The sequence below is a fragment of the Xylocopa sonorina genome, chromosome 3 (assembly GCF_050948175.1).
Source record: "Xylocopa sonorina isolate GNS202 chromosome 3, iyXylSono1_principal, whole genome shotgun sequence".
Classification (NCBI taxonomy): Eukaryota; Metazoa; Arthropoda; class Insecta; order Hymenoptera; family Apidae; genus Xylocopa; species Xylocopa sonorina.
In genome coordinates, this window is record NC_135195.1 from 16,819,650 (window position 1) to 16,838,245 (window position 18,596).

Genomic DNA, 18,596 nt, shown 5'->3' on the forward strand with positions numbered 1-18,596 from the left:
AAATGACATTATTATACAACGGGTAATTTTATCTAACGGTTACGATAGGTTACCTTTCGAAATTTGATCTGGGCAGAAATAAAAATGTACATCGACGGTGAGAGGAGGGGGTCAATAAGGAAATGATCGTATCGTGTATTAATCATTGTCTCTCGTATAGATCAGACGCCCACTAATTCTCCTTAATTAAATTATACGTTCGCTTGCGATCTAATATAGAATTATTATTATTATTATTATTATTATTATTATTATTATTATTATTATTATTATTATTATTATTATTATTACTATTATTATTATTACCTGTTTTAATTCGTAAAGATTAAATCGTCAATGTTGTTGGTAGTTTTTTAATCTACTTATCTTTACGATTCTAGATGATAGATGTTGATTTCGTCGACCGTTTGTCGGTTATCCTATTAAATAAGTTCAGTTCAAGCACTTGAACTATTCAACGATCATCTAATTTCCGTTATTCATAATATTTATTTATCAACTAATCATTAGATAGTATGAAATAAATGTTCCTGGTTTGGACCGCGTGCACAGATCCGAGCGCCACCGGAAAGTACCGAAGGCCAACGAATTTTCACGACGCGAGCAGCGATTGTGGCACGACTACTTAAGAAGCATTCGAGCCGCGCTTATTCTTAGGCGAGACAGCGTACCGAACGGTTTGTACGTGATCGAGAACTATTTTTCCAACAATTTCAAGCGATCGTTCGCGAAAATAGTGCTTCTTCTTGATAGACAAGCGAGTACGTATCTCGTTTAGTGGCTATTGGTGGAAATACGGACACAAGTGCGACAAGCAAGGCGAGAATCATGGCTGACAGTGGTATCAAGCGCAATATTCCCATCAAACTCGGTGACTTCAGCGTGATCGACACCGAATTCTCCAACATACGGGAACGCTTCGACGCTGAGATGAGAAAGATGGAGGACGAGATGTCACGGTTCCGTAGCGAATTGATGAATCGCGAAAGCAACAACTTCTTTAAGAGCACTACCAGGTACATATGTCGCTACCTACTCATCCTCGGTGTTGCTGCCGAGACGCACCTAACCTTTTAACACGCGTGCAGTGCAACCGGCATCATTCACCTTTTTTCTCTTTCATTTTGATGGATTTCTTATATCTTATATCTAACGACAAATGCATAATTTAAAGCTTGATGGAATGAGAGTTGGAACATTTCTCTTTGTCGATTTCGGAGACTGGTACATATATTATATTTTTTGTAGCATTCTAGAAACTTTTGTTTACATACCAGTTCAAGTATATCCATCAATTATCGAATTCAATATTCACCTTAACGAAATTCATCATAGGTAATAGTGAAAGAGAATGGATACTGGTGTAATCTTACAAGAAGTATCTGTTTTACTTGACAAACTTTCATTAGAATTTCTATTTATTTAAAAAGATTCGACGTTTCTTTACGAAACAAATAAATGTTAATTAAATCGATCGATGCTGCACTTTTTTAATAAGATGCGTATATGGTATATTATAATAACGTTCCAAGCCGGCCGCAAAAACAGTCGATCAATTTTATCACCGATCGAGAAATCGTCGTGGTGTGCTACGGTAAGAAAATATTCAACATTGGAATTTCATGCGTAAACTTTATACATTATGATTATATTTCTTCATCGGACACTCTAAACAATCTGCTCGTATCCTTACCAGATACCAAACGAACATGAACATTTTTAATTAATCGACGAACCGCAAGTGCTTGTTTTACGCTCTAGGAGGCGCGCAACAGTATCCGAAGAGCCGCCATTTAATTTTTTTCACGGATCGATGTTTGCCAAGTTGCATAAGAAGCGTTGATTTTTAGTGTATATTAACATAACGTTGCGACCGCGTTACCTCAACCGAGTATATGTATATATTTTCCGCATAAATGCTCTTTATATACAGAGTTTATTATGGTTCTAAACAAAACTTACAGAAATAACAGAAATATTGATAATAGTGAACAGATAATGTACTATTGTTTAACTGCTCGTTTCTTTTTAGAGAAATAACAAATGTTCGAGTGCATCGCTTCGTCTAATTCCGTTAGCAAAATTGACGAAATTCTTTCGTTTATTCAACTACTGCATGTATACACGATACTTTAATATAATTTAGATAATGTTGATCGTTTCTTGTACGAGACGGCACAGAGGACTTTGTGACAATTATTCGTCGCGGAACGTTTGCGTAGATGTATTTTTTATTGCAGAAATTACGTGTAAATTAGGGTCGCATCCCTACCAGGTTCTTTTTTTTTTAATTTTTTATTTGCTTTTTTTTTTTTTTCTTTATTTTGTTTTCATGTACACATATACGCGTGTACGGTGTATTCGTCTCATGTATTTCAGTAACGTACCTGCTATTTATAGAGGCTTCGTCAGTGCCTTCGGTGCGAATAACACGCGAAGAGAGCCACCTCAGCGTGCCTTTCTTGCCGGGGGGTAAACGAAAAACAAACGGTCTGGCTCGACGAAAATTTGCACCTGCCACTCCTCTCTCGGTGCGTATGTTCACTTGGAAAATCCGTAGGCTCGTGTCTCATGAGACCTTGAATGCTTCTCGTCTGACTGAGAAACATGGATAATTTTATTTACTTTGGATTTATTTGAAAGTTAAACATTCCAATTGCACTGCAATACAGCGACGATTAGTCTGATTAGAACGTTTAGTACATCAATGTCATATAATGTTCGGCTTATTTGATATTAATTCGGGAGAATGATAGAAATCCGGTATATGTACACTCTTAGGTCCGAGTTTAGCTTTTACTTGCTGAAATTATAAATTAATATCTTTTTATTCCACAAAAAAGAAATATAAAATTTCTTTATTCGCTTGAAGAAGAATTTGATATTATTTGCATAGCTTGTTCAATTTTCGTTCGACGTATTAAATTTAAGAGAATTAGAATTTTTTATTTCAAGTTCAATGTACTTTCCTTTTATACTCTATAGAGAAACTCATATCAAGTGAAATTGTCAAATATTTCGGTGCTTTGAACAGGTTTGATTAATTTGTATACGTCTATATTATTGGTCGAGGTCAAAGCTTCTTGAAACTTTTGAATATTCGCGATGGAATTCGCTCGGAATAAACTGCGAATTCGCTAGATCGAACGAGTACGTGCCATGTGCCACGGTTTTTGCATACCAACAACGTGAAAGCTAACAGTCGTGTTATTTTAATAGGGGGCCTGTTCGATCTTGGATATCGCTACTCGCTATCCTTCGAAATCGCCAATTATAGAATCGCCGTTCTAGATTTATTGCATTCTCGTCTATACCTGCATACATACGCACACCTTTAAATCCTTTACGTTTCATCTTCACATTTAATATAGTTACATATTATGTCTACAAGTGTATCGAAGTAAGAAAGGATCAAGCGTGTTCAGTATAGTACAACATAATTTATAGTTTATAGCAGCAATGATTGCAGAAAATATCAATTTCAAATAGGTTTTTTGCGAAAATTGTATTTCTCTTAATAATTTTCAGCAAAGATAAGATTCACTCACGACATGTTGAGCGTTCAAAGCGTAATAATATAATAAGTAAGCCAATTGCATCGTTTTCGATACAATATTCATTGCGTTTCGAAATCTATAAAAACGAAAATATATGTATATCTATAGTTGAGCGATCTTTAATGGTCTACTGCGTCAACGTGCATCCTTGACAGTGACACGTTACATCGACGGTGCCCCCACTCATGAATCGTGCACTGGCAATAAATGCAATTACAGTGTGCGGAAAAGGTGAGGAAGAGCTCGCAACGAGGTGATTCTCGAACATTTTGCGCAGTAATTTGCTCGTCTCGTTAGAAGCAACACGTCGGATCGTTTCCCTTCTTCTAAATCTACTTTAAATATATCGGTTCGAGCAACATATCTGGCTACTGTTGCCGGTCATCATCACAGATCGAGTCGAAGGAGTATGATCGTTGATCGGGATTTATACCCACCGGATCACAAAACGGTGATCAACTATCGGTAGGTGGTGACTCTCTCATGAAAAAGTAAAGACCAACAATGTACGCAATTTCGCACTATTTCTGTATGGTATTTATAACTTGAATAATTTGGAGTCTCGTTCACAACTATCGAAAGTGTTATCTTAGAAATGTTCGGGAAGCGAAACGTAAATCTATGACGAATTGAGGCGCACCGTGGGAGGTGAATATGGACCATTACACGAACTCTGTGAAATCATGCGGCTGGGTGACGCAAGCGACACACACACACACACACACACACTGCTCGACGGGGCCGTTCAGGGACGACGTACCCGCAAATAGACAAAAGTATATCGTTTCAAATAAATGCCTCCGCGAACTTCTTTCAGATATGTGAAACGAACGTTATCGCATCGGTTCTAGTATCACAATTATTAGATGGTCAGTTTGCACGAAAGAACAGAACTGGCAATTTAATCTACATTATGCTAGTTTGTTCGAAACGAAGCTAACTCAAATAATCCGGTCTTATGCAACATCTACGTAGTTTAATTCAATCGATTTAACGATTCAGGTACACATCAATGTACAATAGATTAAACTCGAAAATAGAAGAACGACTAGAAACATATTATTATATATTAATTTATTAATGAGAATTACGGCGTTACAAACAACAAGATGACATCCACCGCGTGTAATCATCTAGTCTAGTCATTGACATTTTTTTCCCAAGTAAGTAGTCTTTCCAAGCCAAGAACAAAAACTACGCAATTTATAGTCTGTTGATTGAATCCCCGCCAAAAATAAATTGGACATCTTATCCGTCCTATCTTTGTTCTTCACGGGGTGAAATTACGATCGCCGTTACGTTCGATGGACGGATATGATTCGGAATGATAGTAATAAACGGGAATAAATTTTTCAAGCGAACCCATAAATATTCGATAGTTTTTTATATTATAGAAACAGCAATAACTCGTGTGCAAATTGATGACATACACGAGCAAGTATAATAAATAGGTAGGTATATCGCGTGACCTTTTCAGCTCGACGATTCCGTGTTCGGTAGACCCTGCTCGGCACGGTTCACCTCTCGTGACTTGCCACGATACGACTTTCTCCTGTCGAGGATAATCGTTCTCTATGCTTCCCGCACGTACCTTTACGTCTCCGGACATCGCGATCTTCTCGATACGAGCCAACTTTTGTTCCCTGTAAAAAGTAGACCGCAGAAAAAGAAAGAGCTCCCTTTTCACCGGTTCTTCACGGTTCTCCACGGTTTATCCATTACCGGCTATCCACCTTTCGCCAGACGAAGTTATTATATCACTTAAATGGATTTAGCTACTATACTGTGGATGGAAATAATAGGTAGAATAGGAAGAAAGTTCAACTTTCTAAAACGTATAACCATTTTATAATACGTAGAAGAATAAGGTCAATATCGCATCACGGAGCCGTGATCCACTCTATTTTAAAATCATCCACGGCCCACGGGTCGACGACCTCCCCGAAGACCCAACAACTTTGTCAGTCATTTCCGGTTATCGACCTTAGAAAAGTTACCAAACTGACATTCAGAGGCTACCAGAAGCAACGACCAGTAACCTGACCTGAATCGTACGATAGAATCGAAGTTAATTCGTACCGACGTGAGAATTGTTTTAACACCGATTAACCGGTACAATTAGTGCGGCATCGATCGATAATCAAATCGATGCTCGGTTGAATAAGAAAATTTATTTTTAAATATTTACCTATTATTTTTAACGTTATTTTTCCCATCATTAAATTGAATATTTTTTGCGTTTTCAGTAAGTTGGAGAGCATTTACTTTACGTAGTTTTCTTTTATAAATAATCTAGTAGGTATGTTGCTAGTCAAGATCGCACACATTATTCCCAGGATGTCGTACTAAAATATTTTTTTTCTATGGCTAAGTGGCATGTTACGGGCACCTGGTTCTAGCCTATCTAATTACTGGACCGCTGAGTGATGTAACATCGTATAACCTGCAATGATGTAAAGTGTTGACCAACAGATTGCATTAGCAGTTCCTAAATGTGGCTTTTCTTATTTATTCGAGATCTCCATAATTACAGTACTGTACAATGTTTCCAATATTATTCTTTAGTATTATTGTCGAGTTAATGATTTAGAATTGGTAAAAATTGCAAACATTTTCGAACTGCTAGGTATATTGATCCGAGATAAACATCATGTTTTACATCGCTTTGCAAGTCGAGCAGCAGCGCGAGCGCAGAGGAGTCTACTACCGTATAGGACGAATAAAAATGCGAACAATTTCTTACGAATCATCCGGTGATTTCCGATGCAACTTTCTGTACAACCCCTTTACATGTAAATACGAAGGAAAATTTCTAATTTTATTTTAGGAACGGGATTTTTTTTTGGGACACCTTTTATACACGCATTGTTTCTTGGCGACAAACTATTCTGAATCAATTTTTCTTTTTCTCTTTACAATTACTTTTCTTCTTTTTTCCTTACTCTTCTTTCTTCTTTGTATACATATAACTACTCCACTTGTCGATAGCGTTAGTAAACTCTAAAACGAAAAAAACCGATGGACCCACTGTGTACGGAATTTTGTTTACTTACGAACGTGCAGTCTTTTTTTCTTTTTTTTTTTTTATATTAATAGTTCGATTCGTTCGAATACCGATGAAATAATGTAGTAAGCGAGTAGATATATCATTTTGAGGACACATGAGGTTACAGAGGATTAACTGTTCGCCCTAATTGTTAGTTCGACTCGAAAAAATCAATACGGAACGGTGAATAATTAACGAATGGATCAATAACTCGTTTGACGCCAGGAAGCAGCAGAGATTAAGAAAAAGAGAACGTCAGTCGATTGCCGATAACACGGCCGCTGACAGAGAGGAAAAGTGCTACTAGTGAACGCGCGCGAAACAAACTAACAACCGCCAAAGTTAACAAAATAATAATGTCCCCTGTTCCCCCCTGTTCGACTTCTGTCTCGCCTTCTGATTGGCTCTCTGCATTGGCACGTTGGTGACTAACCTGAAGTCGACATCACACGAGCTCCAGCGAACACCGTACCTCGACGACTTCGAAGACCGAAGGTTGGGACAAGGTCGATCCTGCAGCACCGCCAACGCGGTCCGCATTCGACAGCTTCAAAAGGTGACGCTACTCTAAAAACACAGAAAAACGAACAATCTTTCTCTCACTCTTTTTGTCTTCCGTCTTCCCTCCCACCCGCCCCTCATTTTTTGGTGTCTCTCTGTGTCTCGCTCACAATCAGTACATATCGCGTCCCCTATTCCTCTTGGTAAATGCTCCATTTTATTCTTCACCTTGGCGATAGAGGCGTGCAATTGCGGTCTGTTGCTCGATGTCGACGCTCCATTACTGCACAATATATCTAAGTAATTAAACCTTTTTGCCGCACCGCTTAACGTATTCGCTTTGAATGATTTTAGCCAATTGTTAGATCCGAATTAATTATTGTTTTTTTTTTTCTTCTTCTTCTTTATTCCTTTCCTTGTAACGAACCTGGTAAGAAAATGGTATGCACATTTCGTGCAATATCTAAACGAAATTTACAACGTTTACAATCTGTGCAAAACTTAAAGCCATTCAAATCTTTTCTATTCGAATAGATAGAGATATCTATACATACTGCCTACGTCATATATAGATACGTATGCTATGAGTCTACCAGTGATGTAACGTGTAAAATAACTTTAATTAAACAGTAGATAAGCGTTAAAAGTTATGCCATCATCGAAACAGCCGCTACATGCGTCTTCCCCAGATATTTGTGAAATACTTTCAACAATGTTTTACCGTATATTACGTCTCTGTCACCACTAACCGTGAGCCACCACCAACAAGAAAGCACTATAAAAGGTAAAGGGCACAAATTATCCACTGTAGATCGATCAATCTCAACCTACACTTTAACCCATTTATATAACAAACGATTAACCCAAGCACAGTGTAGTGTTACATATTTAATTATATTATGGAATAACAACAAACGCTTTTGATGCGGTTTTTCACGTTTTTTGCGAGAGAAACACCATCAAGATCAGTGAGCGTGTAACACGCTATTGCAGTCTACGTACATAAGTAGTTGTAAACGACGTTAATTAGTCTGTTAAGTAGCTGTGCACGATTACTATAGATACTCGTATCTGTATATATTATATTATATATTATATTATATATTATATTATATTATATTAAAAAGCCGTCCATCGTCAGTCAGTTTGAATGTGTTGTATCGTTATTGTTTGTTGCATTATCCTCGGCATCGTAGGTACGCATTATACACATGTATGTATAGAAGGCTCTGTTTCTCTCGAACCTATGCATCCAGGTCACGCTAATTGTGAGACGGACGAGTCTTCATCGAGACGCGTACCTTTATCATTTGTATTGTTTCCGACCATCGTTACATCGTCGTTATCGACGCGTATTGTAATATACTCGACTTGTACATTTCTTCTTTTTTGTTCCCTTTTTTTATTTTATTTTATTTTATTTTATTTTATTTTATTTTATTTTATTTATGTATTTCTTTTCGTTCCTCGTTCATCGTTTGAGCATTCGCACACGTTTTGTAACGAAACTTGTGGATCGGATGAAATCGTGTACATATACATATATTCGAACGATAATTGTAAATTCGTTCCGTTCTACCTTTCAGTACCACGACGCAGAGCACTCAGAATAGCAGTTCTCTGAGCCCTCAGCATGATTCTGCCTGGCTCGATGGTCTTAACAGCCCCCTCATTCAGGACGAAGGTGACAGCAAAATGCTGAAGCTTCGATTCGATGTCTCCCAGTACACACCAGAGGAGATCGTTGTCAAGACCGTGGATAACAAGTTACTGGTGAGTACTCCTATTACTCAAGTAATGTTAATTGAAATGAGATTAGTCATCAAATTGAATTGACTATGTACGCCATGACACCGATACACCTTCCATTTAAATTTACTTTACTTTATACATTTACCAAGTAACCAGGTTAACGCAATAAATGCGAAATTATTATACGTGACTCATCCTGGAACGCGCATATTTCGTTCCCTAGCACCGCACCGTTTGTTGCGCAACTTGGCAACCGCCGAATCTGGTCCACCATTTTACGTAATCTCCGCCGTATATTACATGTACGGCCTGCGGCGACTCTGCTAACTCTCTTCGCGGTGGTCTATCTTATCGAAAGTTTTAGTTACTTTCCCAACGCTGCAACTCGTTTTACACTTGTTTCTTTGCGAGAACTCGGCCTTGACCTTCCTAAAGCTAACGTCAAACTGCCAGCAATTGATAAGCTAGCTTTCGTAGCATTATTATTATTGTAAAGTTCACTTTTTCCATTCGAATGGAATCTGTTGCCGGTTTGTTTGTTAACATCTATTTCGGACCTAGTTCGTAGACGGGTCACGGTGAAACGACGACGGTATGGCGCTACGGCTGAGCCCTGGCCAAGAACGACGAACAGGAAGTGCCGGAGAATTTTACGCCGGTTTACACCCACTCGCGCTTCTTTATCAACGATGCGGAACATTCTAATTGCTCTTGTTGCCTCTCTTCCGGCGTGAGGGCAATTCCGCTTCCGATTAAAAAAACAAATTGATCACCGATTTAACGATTATTTTAACTCTGTACACGATGTATATAGTTTCCGATCATTCCAATTGATTTTATTTTCTCCTGATTTGATAAGTAAGAAACAAAAGAAGAAGAAGAAGAAGAGTCGATCAATTTTCGCAGGAAGTCGGAGCCAGAATTTTCTCCGCCTTCAAGTTTCTCCTCTCTGGCTGGTAATCCCGTCGACCTGGACGGAAATAACTCGAACCAAAAATAAGTTTACGGTACCCGTCACACCGCGACGGGACGCGACGCGACGCGACAGCTTCGAATAATATTCGACCATTGCGAATCTCTTGCGCGGTCATATTTTGACTATACATATACATACTTATTATACATACAATGCAAGTACAATGCGCATATTCTGCCAGGTAAGTAACGTCCGATTTACCACGTACATATCTATCTATAACAGGGGAGGGAGAGAACTTTTTAATTGAATACATAAATGTAAACAAGAAAAAAGAAAAAAGAATCGTCGCCACGATTACACTCGTTAGCTGGTACTAAACTCGGCTCGAGCGATATACAAATACTTTTTCGGTAACTCGCACGAATCGACTCGATCTTCCTTAACCGATCGTATAAACGAGGAGAGAATCTTAAAGAATAAATCGCTCCGCTCGAAACAGGTTGACCGCGACGCGGTTCTATCGTGGTCAAGGTCCACCAGCCGAATTTAGGTCGCCTTTGCTCGTGTCCTTAAAGGGTCCTTAAAGGGTCGGTCCAAGGACGCGGTCCGAAGGATGAACAGCCTGCGCAAAAAATGCGATCTTTGCTTCATTGTGCTCAACTCTGACGTCATGTTCACTTGATAAACTACCAGATGGATAAATAGGAGTAAGAACCGGCCGAATTTTTTATTTACGGTCGATGGTGACCGACTTTATAGGAACAGAAATACGTTGTACTCTCTGCCTATTTGTTTCGATCGCGATTCGTGTTTCACGAGCGTTTAATTGAATTATTACTTATTAGACGTTGTCTCTGACGTCGGGGCAGTGAAATTCTGTAACGTATAGATATAGATATAGATGTAGATGTAGATGTAGATGTAGATGTAGATGTAGATATGGATATGGATATAGATACAGATATGGTTATGTGTAATTCAAACGAAACGTTTTTCCTTATAATTTGAATCGATCGCAAAACCATCGATTTGTTTGACGTTGCATCGTCCGCGAAAAGAAGCAGAGATGATTATATTTAGTTCCCGCGAGTCAGAAGAATCCACATACGTTCGTTCGCATAGTTGCTCGATATTTTCGGTCGGTCGTTCATGTATTTAAAATCGTCGAAAAACGATGGAACACTAACGTTGCACAGTTTACAGTTGTTAAAGGCAAAATTTGGATTCGAATTGTGCGTGTTTGCCGCGGTTTGCTTGCACAATCATCTCTTGTAGCTCGTGGCGTGCGAGTCCGGGTAAGACGATCCCCCGCGTTGGAAAGGTTAGATTCGCGGCAGAGTCGAGTTACTACTTACATAGCCGTGTCCACTGTTGATCGGTACCTGTCCTCTGTCTAGGGTTACCAACCGTTGCAGCTACTCGCTCCTCATTTTCCTCCTATTCGTGGTGCTTTCGCGATCGATATCGGTGCGAGTGCGCCTCGAAGGCGATGTCTTGCTTCTTTACGCAGCTACATCTTCCCTCCAAATTAATACCCGGTTATCTATCATATCTATTGTACTGGTGATTGATTTTGAAGCACGTTGTACGAGAAAGATAGAAGATAAGTAGACTTATACCGTCGACGACTTGTCGCAAGGTGAAGGCCACAGGTTATTTGGTTCGTTGGCAAGCAAAGTACGCGCGGACAGATTGGTCCGCGAACTGGTCCAAGAACGAGAACGCCGTGACGTGAAACGAAAACCCAGCTCATTAGCATCATTTGCGTAACGCAATTAACGCGGCTAGCCTCGCCCACCCTTAAATTCTAACGCGTGGCTGTGTGTAACCTCATTCCTGTTTGCGTCGTTGCATACGTTGCGTTGGGTGCGGCAGACTAACAAAAAACGTTACGTATTCTATTGTAGTAGATCCGTATTTTTACACAACTAGCGTACCTTGATACCTTGAATTTTTCAAGCCGTCGATGTTAAAGCGAAGATTGGTACACTCGAGCTGGCAGTAATATCTAAATACGTCGATGACAGAGAGAGAGAGAGAGAGAAACCCTATCGGTTCTGTATCATGACGTAATGCGCTAATAGCATTCATTTATACAAAATCTCGTAAGAAATAGCCGATCGTGTAGCACAATACATATTTGCATAGCTGCTACTACACGCGCTAGCTTACTAGTCTGATGCAATGTCTATTTTTAATGCGATCACAAGTATACCAGCTGTTCGGTTTTTTACGAATCGTTGCGAATAATCGGTCGTCGAATTTCTCTCTTTCTCTCTCTCTCTCTCTCTCTCTCTCTCTCTCTCTCTCTTCGCGTGTTTTACCTGGAACCGCAAATCGAGCAGAGTCAGTCGATAATATCTAAAAAGGCGGGCACAACGGACATAGGGGGAATAATAAAGTCGAAGGCGAATCACGCGATTCTGGCCGTGAGTTCGGGGAACAACTTTGAACGACGTACGCTGAAACAAAGATTCCATTGCCCGATAATGTACGGATATGCATTATATATCCGTATACGTGAATCGATTCTAATTAGCGATAATTTGACCGAAAAGGTATTTACCTCGCGTCTGTTTCATAGCTCCACCCCAGCCCGTCTTCGTGTACTACTTGCACAAGTATTACATCCACCGCCTCCACCCGTAACCTATTTTCCCAGAACTTTCTTCTTACGAGACATGACACGATACTTTATATGAATGCCGATATCGTCATTGTCATCGTAGTTCCGGAGCGGAATATCGACCGGAACTACCGATGATCAATTCGACAACCGACTCGAAGGTAAATAAACGAGTTCTTCTGACAAAATAGGATCGGAAATAGACTGGTCGAGGTTATTGCAGGATATTTTATACGCGCGCGCGCGCGCGCGCGCGTGTGTGTGTGTGTGTGTTATGCATGTTCTCTTTCGCCAAGAAGAATGAGTCACGCGTGAGGAGACATTTCGTTCAAAAATAGGAGCGAATCAATAATCTGCGACGAATAAGATTTTCAGTAATTTTTACCTGTTCTCAGGTCCACGCGAAACACGAAGAGAAAACGGAAAGCAAATCTATATACAGGGAGTACAATCGCGAGTTCTTACTGCCCAAGGGAACCAATCCAGAGAGCATCAAATCTTCGTTGAGCAAGGATGGCGTGCTCACTGTCGAGGCTCCACTTCCGGCGATTGGCACGGGCGAGAAGCTGATCCCCATCGCGCACCAATAAACAACTCCAATTGAACAGACGAATTCACGACAAAACGATCCTTCAAGTCTCCCTCCCTTCATTAATTCCCTTAAATGTTCCATATCTTTCCTCTTTCGCTGGGAATTTCCATTTTCTTTTCAATCTTAACCTACAATTTTCTACACACAAGTTATACCCTTCCCATTTCGTAACTATACGTAAATTAGACGAATCTCGTGGTCAGTGAAATTGAAATTGAAATTGAAATATGTCTGGGTAGAAAATTGCGGCTGTAAATTGTAGCAAGCAAATGAGTGCGTGACCCATAACATGTATCGTAGAATCGAAGTTCGAAAATCGAGGTTCGCAGCGAAAGCGAGGTGTTCAACGAGCAAACAAATATTTTTCCTTCCGAAGCGAGAAAAAAAGAAGCAAAGAAGAAGAAAATAAACGTTCGTTCGTTGATCGTTTTGTCGATTCGGCACCGACATAAACGGATAATCGTTTTACATCGAAACGCTAGGAAACTCAACTCTTCCGCGATAAGAAATTTGTATAGATTGCAATTTTTTATACAATTGTTTGTTTCAACGAAACAATTCAAATTCTTTGACCAATTTTACCAACATCTAGTTCACTACGTTACGGATAAACTGATCGAACAAAACGCTTGTCCGGAGAATCTTCATCAAACGAATCGCCTAATTTTTGTATAAAATACAATTATTGTATAGATGTTTGATATGCAGTGTTTCTTTTTTTCGAACAGCTTTTTGCCGCTTTGATACGTATATACACATATATGTATACTCGATGGTCTGCCTCAACAGGTAGAAAATCGATCTTTAACTACGCTAGAAGATCGTACGTCGTTAATGGAGGGAAAATATGCAATAAATTCACGTGTACAAGTATATCGATCGTAACGTTAAGATGTAAATGCCGCGTGGACGTGTTGTGTACCAATAGAAAATCAAAAAGTGTTTGATCAATTTTTCTTCCTTTTACATACAAGTTACATTACCGTTCACCAGCTATTTCGACGCTTTGATATGGCACTTTAGTTTCCCAAGAGTAACAAGGATATTTTTCTTCTGAAAACACGCATTGCCTTTAACAAAAGTTAAAAGTCAGAGAAAAAAAAAAGAAACAAAACATGAAGAGAATGGGAAAAGCACAAAAGTGAAATAAGCGATCTTCTGTAAAACTTATATAACTTATGTATGCGTTAGTTTCTAGGTGTACTACATTAAAAGACTATAACACGAGGATGCTTAGAGTATGTCGAGCAGTGTAATAATAATTATTATTATTTTATTATAACTATTATTATTTATGAATATTTTACTATTATCGAGATACGTGTCTGATGTTGAAAAGGTAATGCGGACAATGTGAAAGTTTAAATAAAGATAAACTTGAGAGGAAACTAATTCGTCCTCACTTCTCACCAGCCTTCTCTAATTGATACGATTCAAATGTCTAAAACTAAGAAACCTGTCGTGCTAATCGCAATAATAATTAAACGGGAAATTTACAAGACGATAGATTATCACAGTTTATTTTAATTTCGAATTCTTTATTAACAAAATATTCTATTCTCTTATAAACATTTGTAGAGAGTTTGTGTTAAACCATTATAAAAACGTTATACGATACACGCGATTACAGTTTTGAAAATAACGTCGCTTTAAAAAGTTTAAAATTTATACAACGAATAACAAACGCTAATTACAATCTCTGAGCGATCGCATCCAAGCGCGCGAGGCTTCTTTGTTACAATAAAAGTTGTTATAATGAACATTAATTGATTCGGCCGCATAGTTTTCAACTTACTAGGAGGTGCATATACCTTTAAATTGCATGAAAATAAATAAATAAATTCTATTTAAAACAAATAAAAGGGTACTCGGTGATTCTCGTTGCGAATATTCTAGTAATTCAGCTTGCCGAGAATCATCGCATTCGTATTAACAAATAAATATAATCTGATCGCTCCGTTTCCCTCTAGCTCAAGTTCGTAGAAAAAATACGTACATATGTCACGGTAACGCGATATACAACTGAAAAATAATAATATGTACAGACATCGGAATCTTAGCGGAATTTCGTTTTTACACAAATAGGTGGCACATTATCCTTGAATAGAGCGACTACGTAAATAAATCAACCTGAGGGAGAAATCTGAGGCTTGCTTACATTGCGCGTTACTGTTTTTCGTATGCATTCGTATTCTCCATCCATTGGATGGACGTGTCGTCGTCGTCGTGTTGAAATGTGATAAGAAGCACCGACGCGGCAAACTAGCTATAAATATTGTATAAAAAAGACTTGTATCTAGGACTTTTACCTGTCAAGAGGGAATCTGTACGAGTATTGTATGTGTTATTCAAGACCGACGGTCAAGACGTGCCTCTTCCGTAAAAATCGATATATCGAAAAGTATGATATAATATAATATACTATAATATAATATAATATATATAATAATAATATAATATAATTAATATAATATAGTAATGTTAGCGTTGGTTTTATATGCTTGGAATTTCTGCGGAGAACAAAGGTGCGTCCGATGCAGTGAACGTGGGCGATTTTCCCTCTCTTGCGATACGCAATGCTTGGTGAACGGAAACGGTGTCCAACTCTTTTTGATTAGGCTTTTCGTTATCCAAACAGATATCCGCAGCCCTTTTTCCAAACGGTTCCAATACTTTTACCCTGTAATCGACGATCGTTGAGACCGGATTGCCCGTCAATCTCAAATTTTCCAAACAAGGCAAATGACCGATATTCTTCACCTCTTCGATCTTCTCGATCCGATTGCAACTGACGTCCAGGCCTTCCAAGGAATACAACTTGGAGAAACTTGACAACGATGTCAACTTGTTCTGGGACAGGTCGATGTAGACGATATAGCCAAGCTTTGTATGCAGATCGTCCGGTAGAGTTGTAAAATTGTTCGACGCAAGATACAACTGAGACAATCTCGGCAAAAGGGTGACATTCGATATTTCCGAGAGTAGATTATTGTTCAACGTTAAACATTCTATGTGCGGCAATAATTTGATCGCCTCGTCTATGCTCTCTATTCGATTATCGCTTAGATCTAAGTGAGTCACTTTTAACCAAACGTGCGAATCGTTTGCATTTTCAATGTTTTTGTGCACCTCCTCGCACATTGCCAACTCGACGATGTTTCTCAGTTTCGTGTTATTCACTTTTAAATGTTTTACGGTGTCCCGAATGTTACCCATGTGGTATATGTTGTCTACCGGATACCGATCGATGGTCAAATCTTCTATACACTTGAAACTTGATAATTCGATCGACAGTGACGAGGAGTAAATGTTACTAGTTTTGTACGGCTCGGAGCTCCCTTCGATCACGAGGCCGGTTAAGTGAGAATTAAAATCCAATACGTGACTAAAGTCATACTTTTTGTCTACAACTTCCAACGATGGACAAGGCTGCTTTAACCTTTCGCTAATCGCGTACAACTGAAACGAATCAAAGATATAATGTCTAGAAAAGCTAAACGGTTCGTTCTAACTGCTCGTTGCTCTACCTGTATCGGATTAAACTTGTAACTTTTGTACTTTTGCAACAAACTCTCGCCGTCTGTAAAAAATTCTAAAGCCATACTCTGCAGCAGGAAAAATATATCGTATATATGCATGTCCAGAAATACAGCCAGTTCTCTAGGCATTGCTTTCTTCAAGTAGTTGTACACTTCGTTCAAGTAGACCTCTAAGCTTGCTCTACGTTTCTCTACGAAAGCTTCGCATTTATTTCCGATGAGCTTCTTTGGTGGCAGTATATCCTTTTTCACGTAATTCTCAGAGACTAGTTTCTCGTGTAGCTCCGCGAAATCGTTATACCTGAAAGTATCAAGTGAAAATCAATTTGAGATCAATTTCCCAACTTAATTATATATATATATATATATATATATATATATATATATATATATATATACACATATATCGGTGACAAAACAAGTATATTTATGTAGGGAGAAAATAAAAAAGTACCTACGTCTCGTAACCGCTCACCTGTGCTTCACAGTCCACTTGATCGAGGCAATCCTAACCTCGATGCAGTAATAAGTGACACCGTCGACAGTGTCGGTCGACGGTATTTTGATGTGCACGTTTTCTTGGTTCAATAACAAACACGCCATTCTTTTGAAACTCGTTCGGTGATCGTCGAGTAAAGGACGTGGCAAGGTTGTCACTGGTTGTCGATCAGGCCGAGAGGTTATCCTGGACCGAAGCGAGAACTGTCAATATCTGGTAACTGTTTTGCATCAGAGGGAGGGACACTTGTTATCGGTTCGGTGCATCGTACTTTACGCGAACCTATCGCGCTGCCTTTTTTACCGGTCCTTTCCTCGGAATCGAATACGATCTTAATACGATACAAATATTCATCTTTGACAATGAGAGATCTTTTACTTACTTCGGGCAGAAATACGCGTATCGTGCTACCACCTTGCGACCAAAATGCACATTCATCCGACTAGCGAACCTCTGGCTATTTCTTTCAACTATGCCACTCTGATCATTTTTCCACTCTTCAATTTTCTTTTAGTTTCAACGTCTCTCTCCCTCTCTCTCTCTCTCTCTCTCTCTCTCTCTCTCTCTCTCTCTCTCTCTCTCTCTCTCTCTCTCTCTCTCTCTCTCTCTCTCTCGTAAATATCTACGCGTAATTATCGCATGTAACACTGTATGTTGTAACCCCGTACCAAACATTAGAAATATCATCAATAACAAAAATATCAATATGTATAATTCGTAATTAATATACGCATGTGTATGTGTCGATTAACGTGGAACTCGATAAACGTAGAACAAGAATCAACTATTTCATTTTATATACATATTATTACCAAAAACATTTTCCATTTACAGAAATTTAATTTTACTATTCATTTAATATATATATATATTAAATGAATAGTAAAATTATATATATATACTAAATACGTACAAAAAGATACATTCGTGACGAATAAAAAATATTACAGAGCTACTTGAGCGAGTCTCGCGATTGGCTTGGAAGAACAGATTTTGCACATACTTGTTCGCGTAATATACTGATTATAATAAAGTATATAAAGATTCGGAAATATTTAAAAGATCGCTTTGTTTCTTTCTAGTGGCAGGTCGTGTTGCTATCAAATGGACGAACGCGCCCATTCACGGCTGTTCTCATTGGCGACAACCTGTTGCTGCAGTGGCGTAGCCAGGATTTTGTCGACATCTGTTTCCGCTCAAAGTCTGCGTCCTTTGTTAGCAGTGTAAAAAAAAAAAGATAAAAAAAACTAAAATATTTTCCTTCGAGATATTTAAATTCGTTTTTTCACGCTCGTTCAAGCATCTTCAAAGTACATTGCCAATTTCACACAGAGAGAGTTCCAGCGAGTAACAATCAAATTATAAACACGTATAGTGGTTGCATACTTGTACAGATATATGCATAATTGTTACACATTTTATATTTATAGTATGCGCAAAGTGTTCGACTAACAAAAATTTCTGAATACTCTTTCATTTTTGCAAGCAATTCTATATACGCTGAATGTACAGACAATGTAGCATAAATTTCTGTTTTCAGGTTCTCCTCAGACCGGTGAGAACCG

The 18,596-nt window shown here is 38.7% G+C and overlaps 2 protein-coding genes across 3 annotated transcripts; one reads left to right on the forward strand and one right to left on the reverse strand.

The window, feature by feature from the left end:
- The first annotated feature begins 642 nt into the window (after window positions 1-642).
- On the forward strand, window positions 643-14,385 carry LOC143433654 (alpha-crystallin B chain). Of its 2 annotated transcripts, XM_076911101.1 has the most exons (4): window positions 643-1,016; window positions 7,043-7,159; window positions 8,691-8,877; window positions 12,797-14,385. In XM_076911101.1, exons 1-4 carry the CDS (start codon window positions 829-831, stop codon window positions 12,989-12,991), a joined length of 687 nt encoding a protein of 228 aa, XP_076767216.1. In that variant the 5' UTR covers window positions 643-828; the 3' UTR covers window positions 12,992-14,385. The 2 variants fall into 2 exon arrangements, with proteins under 2 accessions (XP_076767216.1, XP_076767217.1); XM_076911102.1 differs by lacking the exon at window positions 7,043-7,159 and having other exon boundaries at window positions 645-1,016.
- A 1,053-nt stretch (window positions 14,386-15,438) lies between these two features.
- On the reverse strand, window positions 15,439-17,382 carry LOC143422216 (nischarin). Its single transcript, XM_076892694.1, has 3 exons — window positions 17,008-17,382; window positions 16,521-16,833; window positions 15,439-16,452 (listed from the first exon to the last, which is right to left on the reverse strand). The coding sequence occupies exons 1-3, from the start codon at window positions 17,133-17,135 to the stop codon at window positions 15,487-15,489; spliced, it is 1,407 nt and encodes a 468-aa protein (XP_076748809.1). The 5' UTR covers window positions 17,136-17,382; the 3' UTR covers window positions 15,439-15,486.
- Window positions 17,383-18,596: the final 1,214 nt, after the last annotated feature.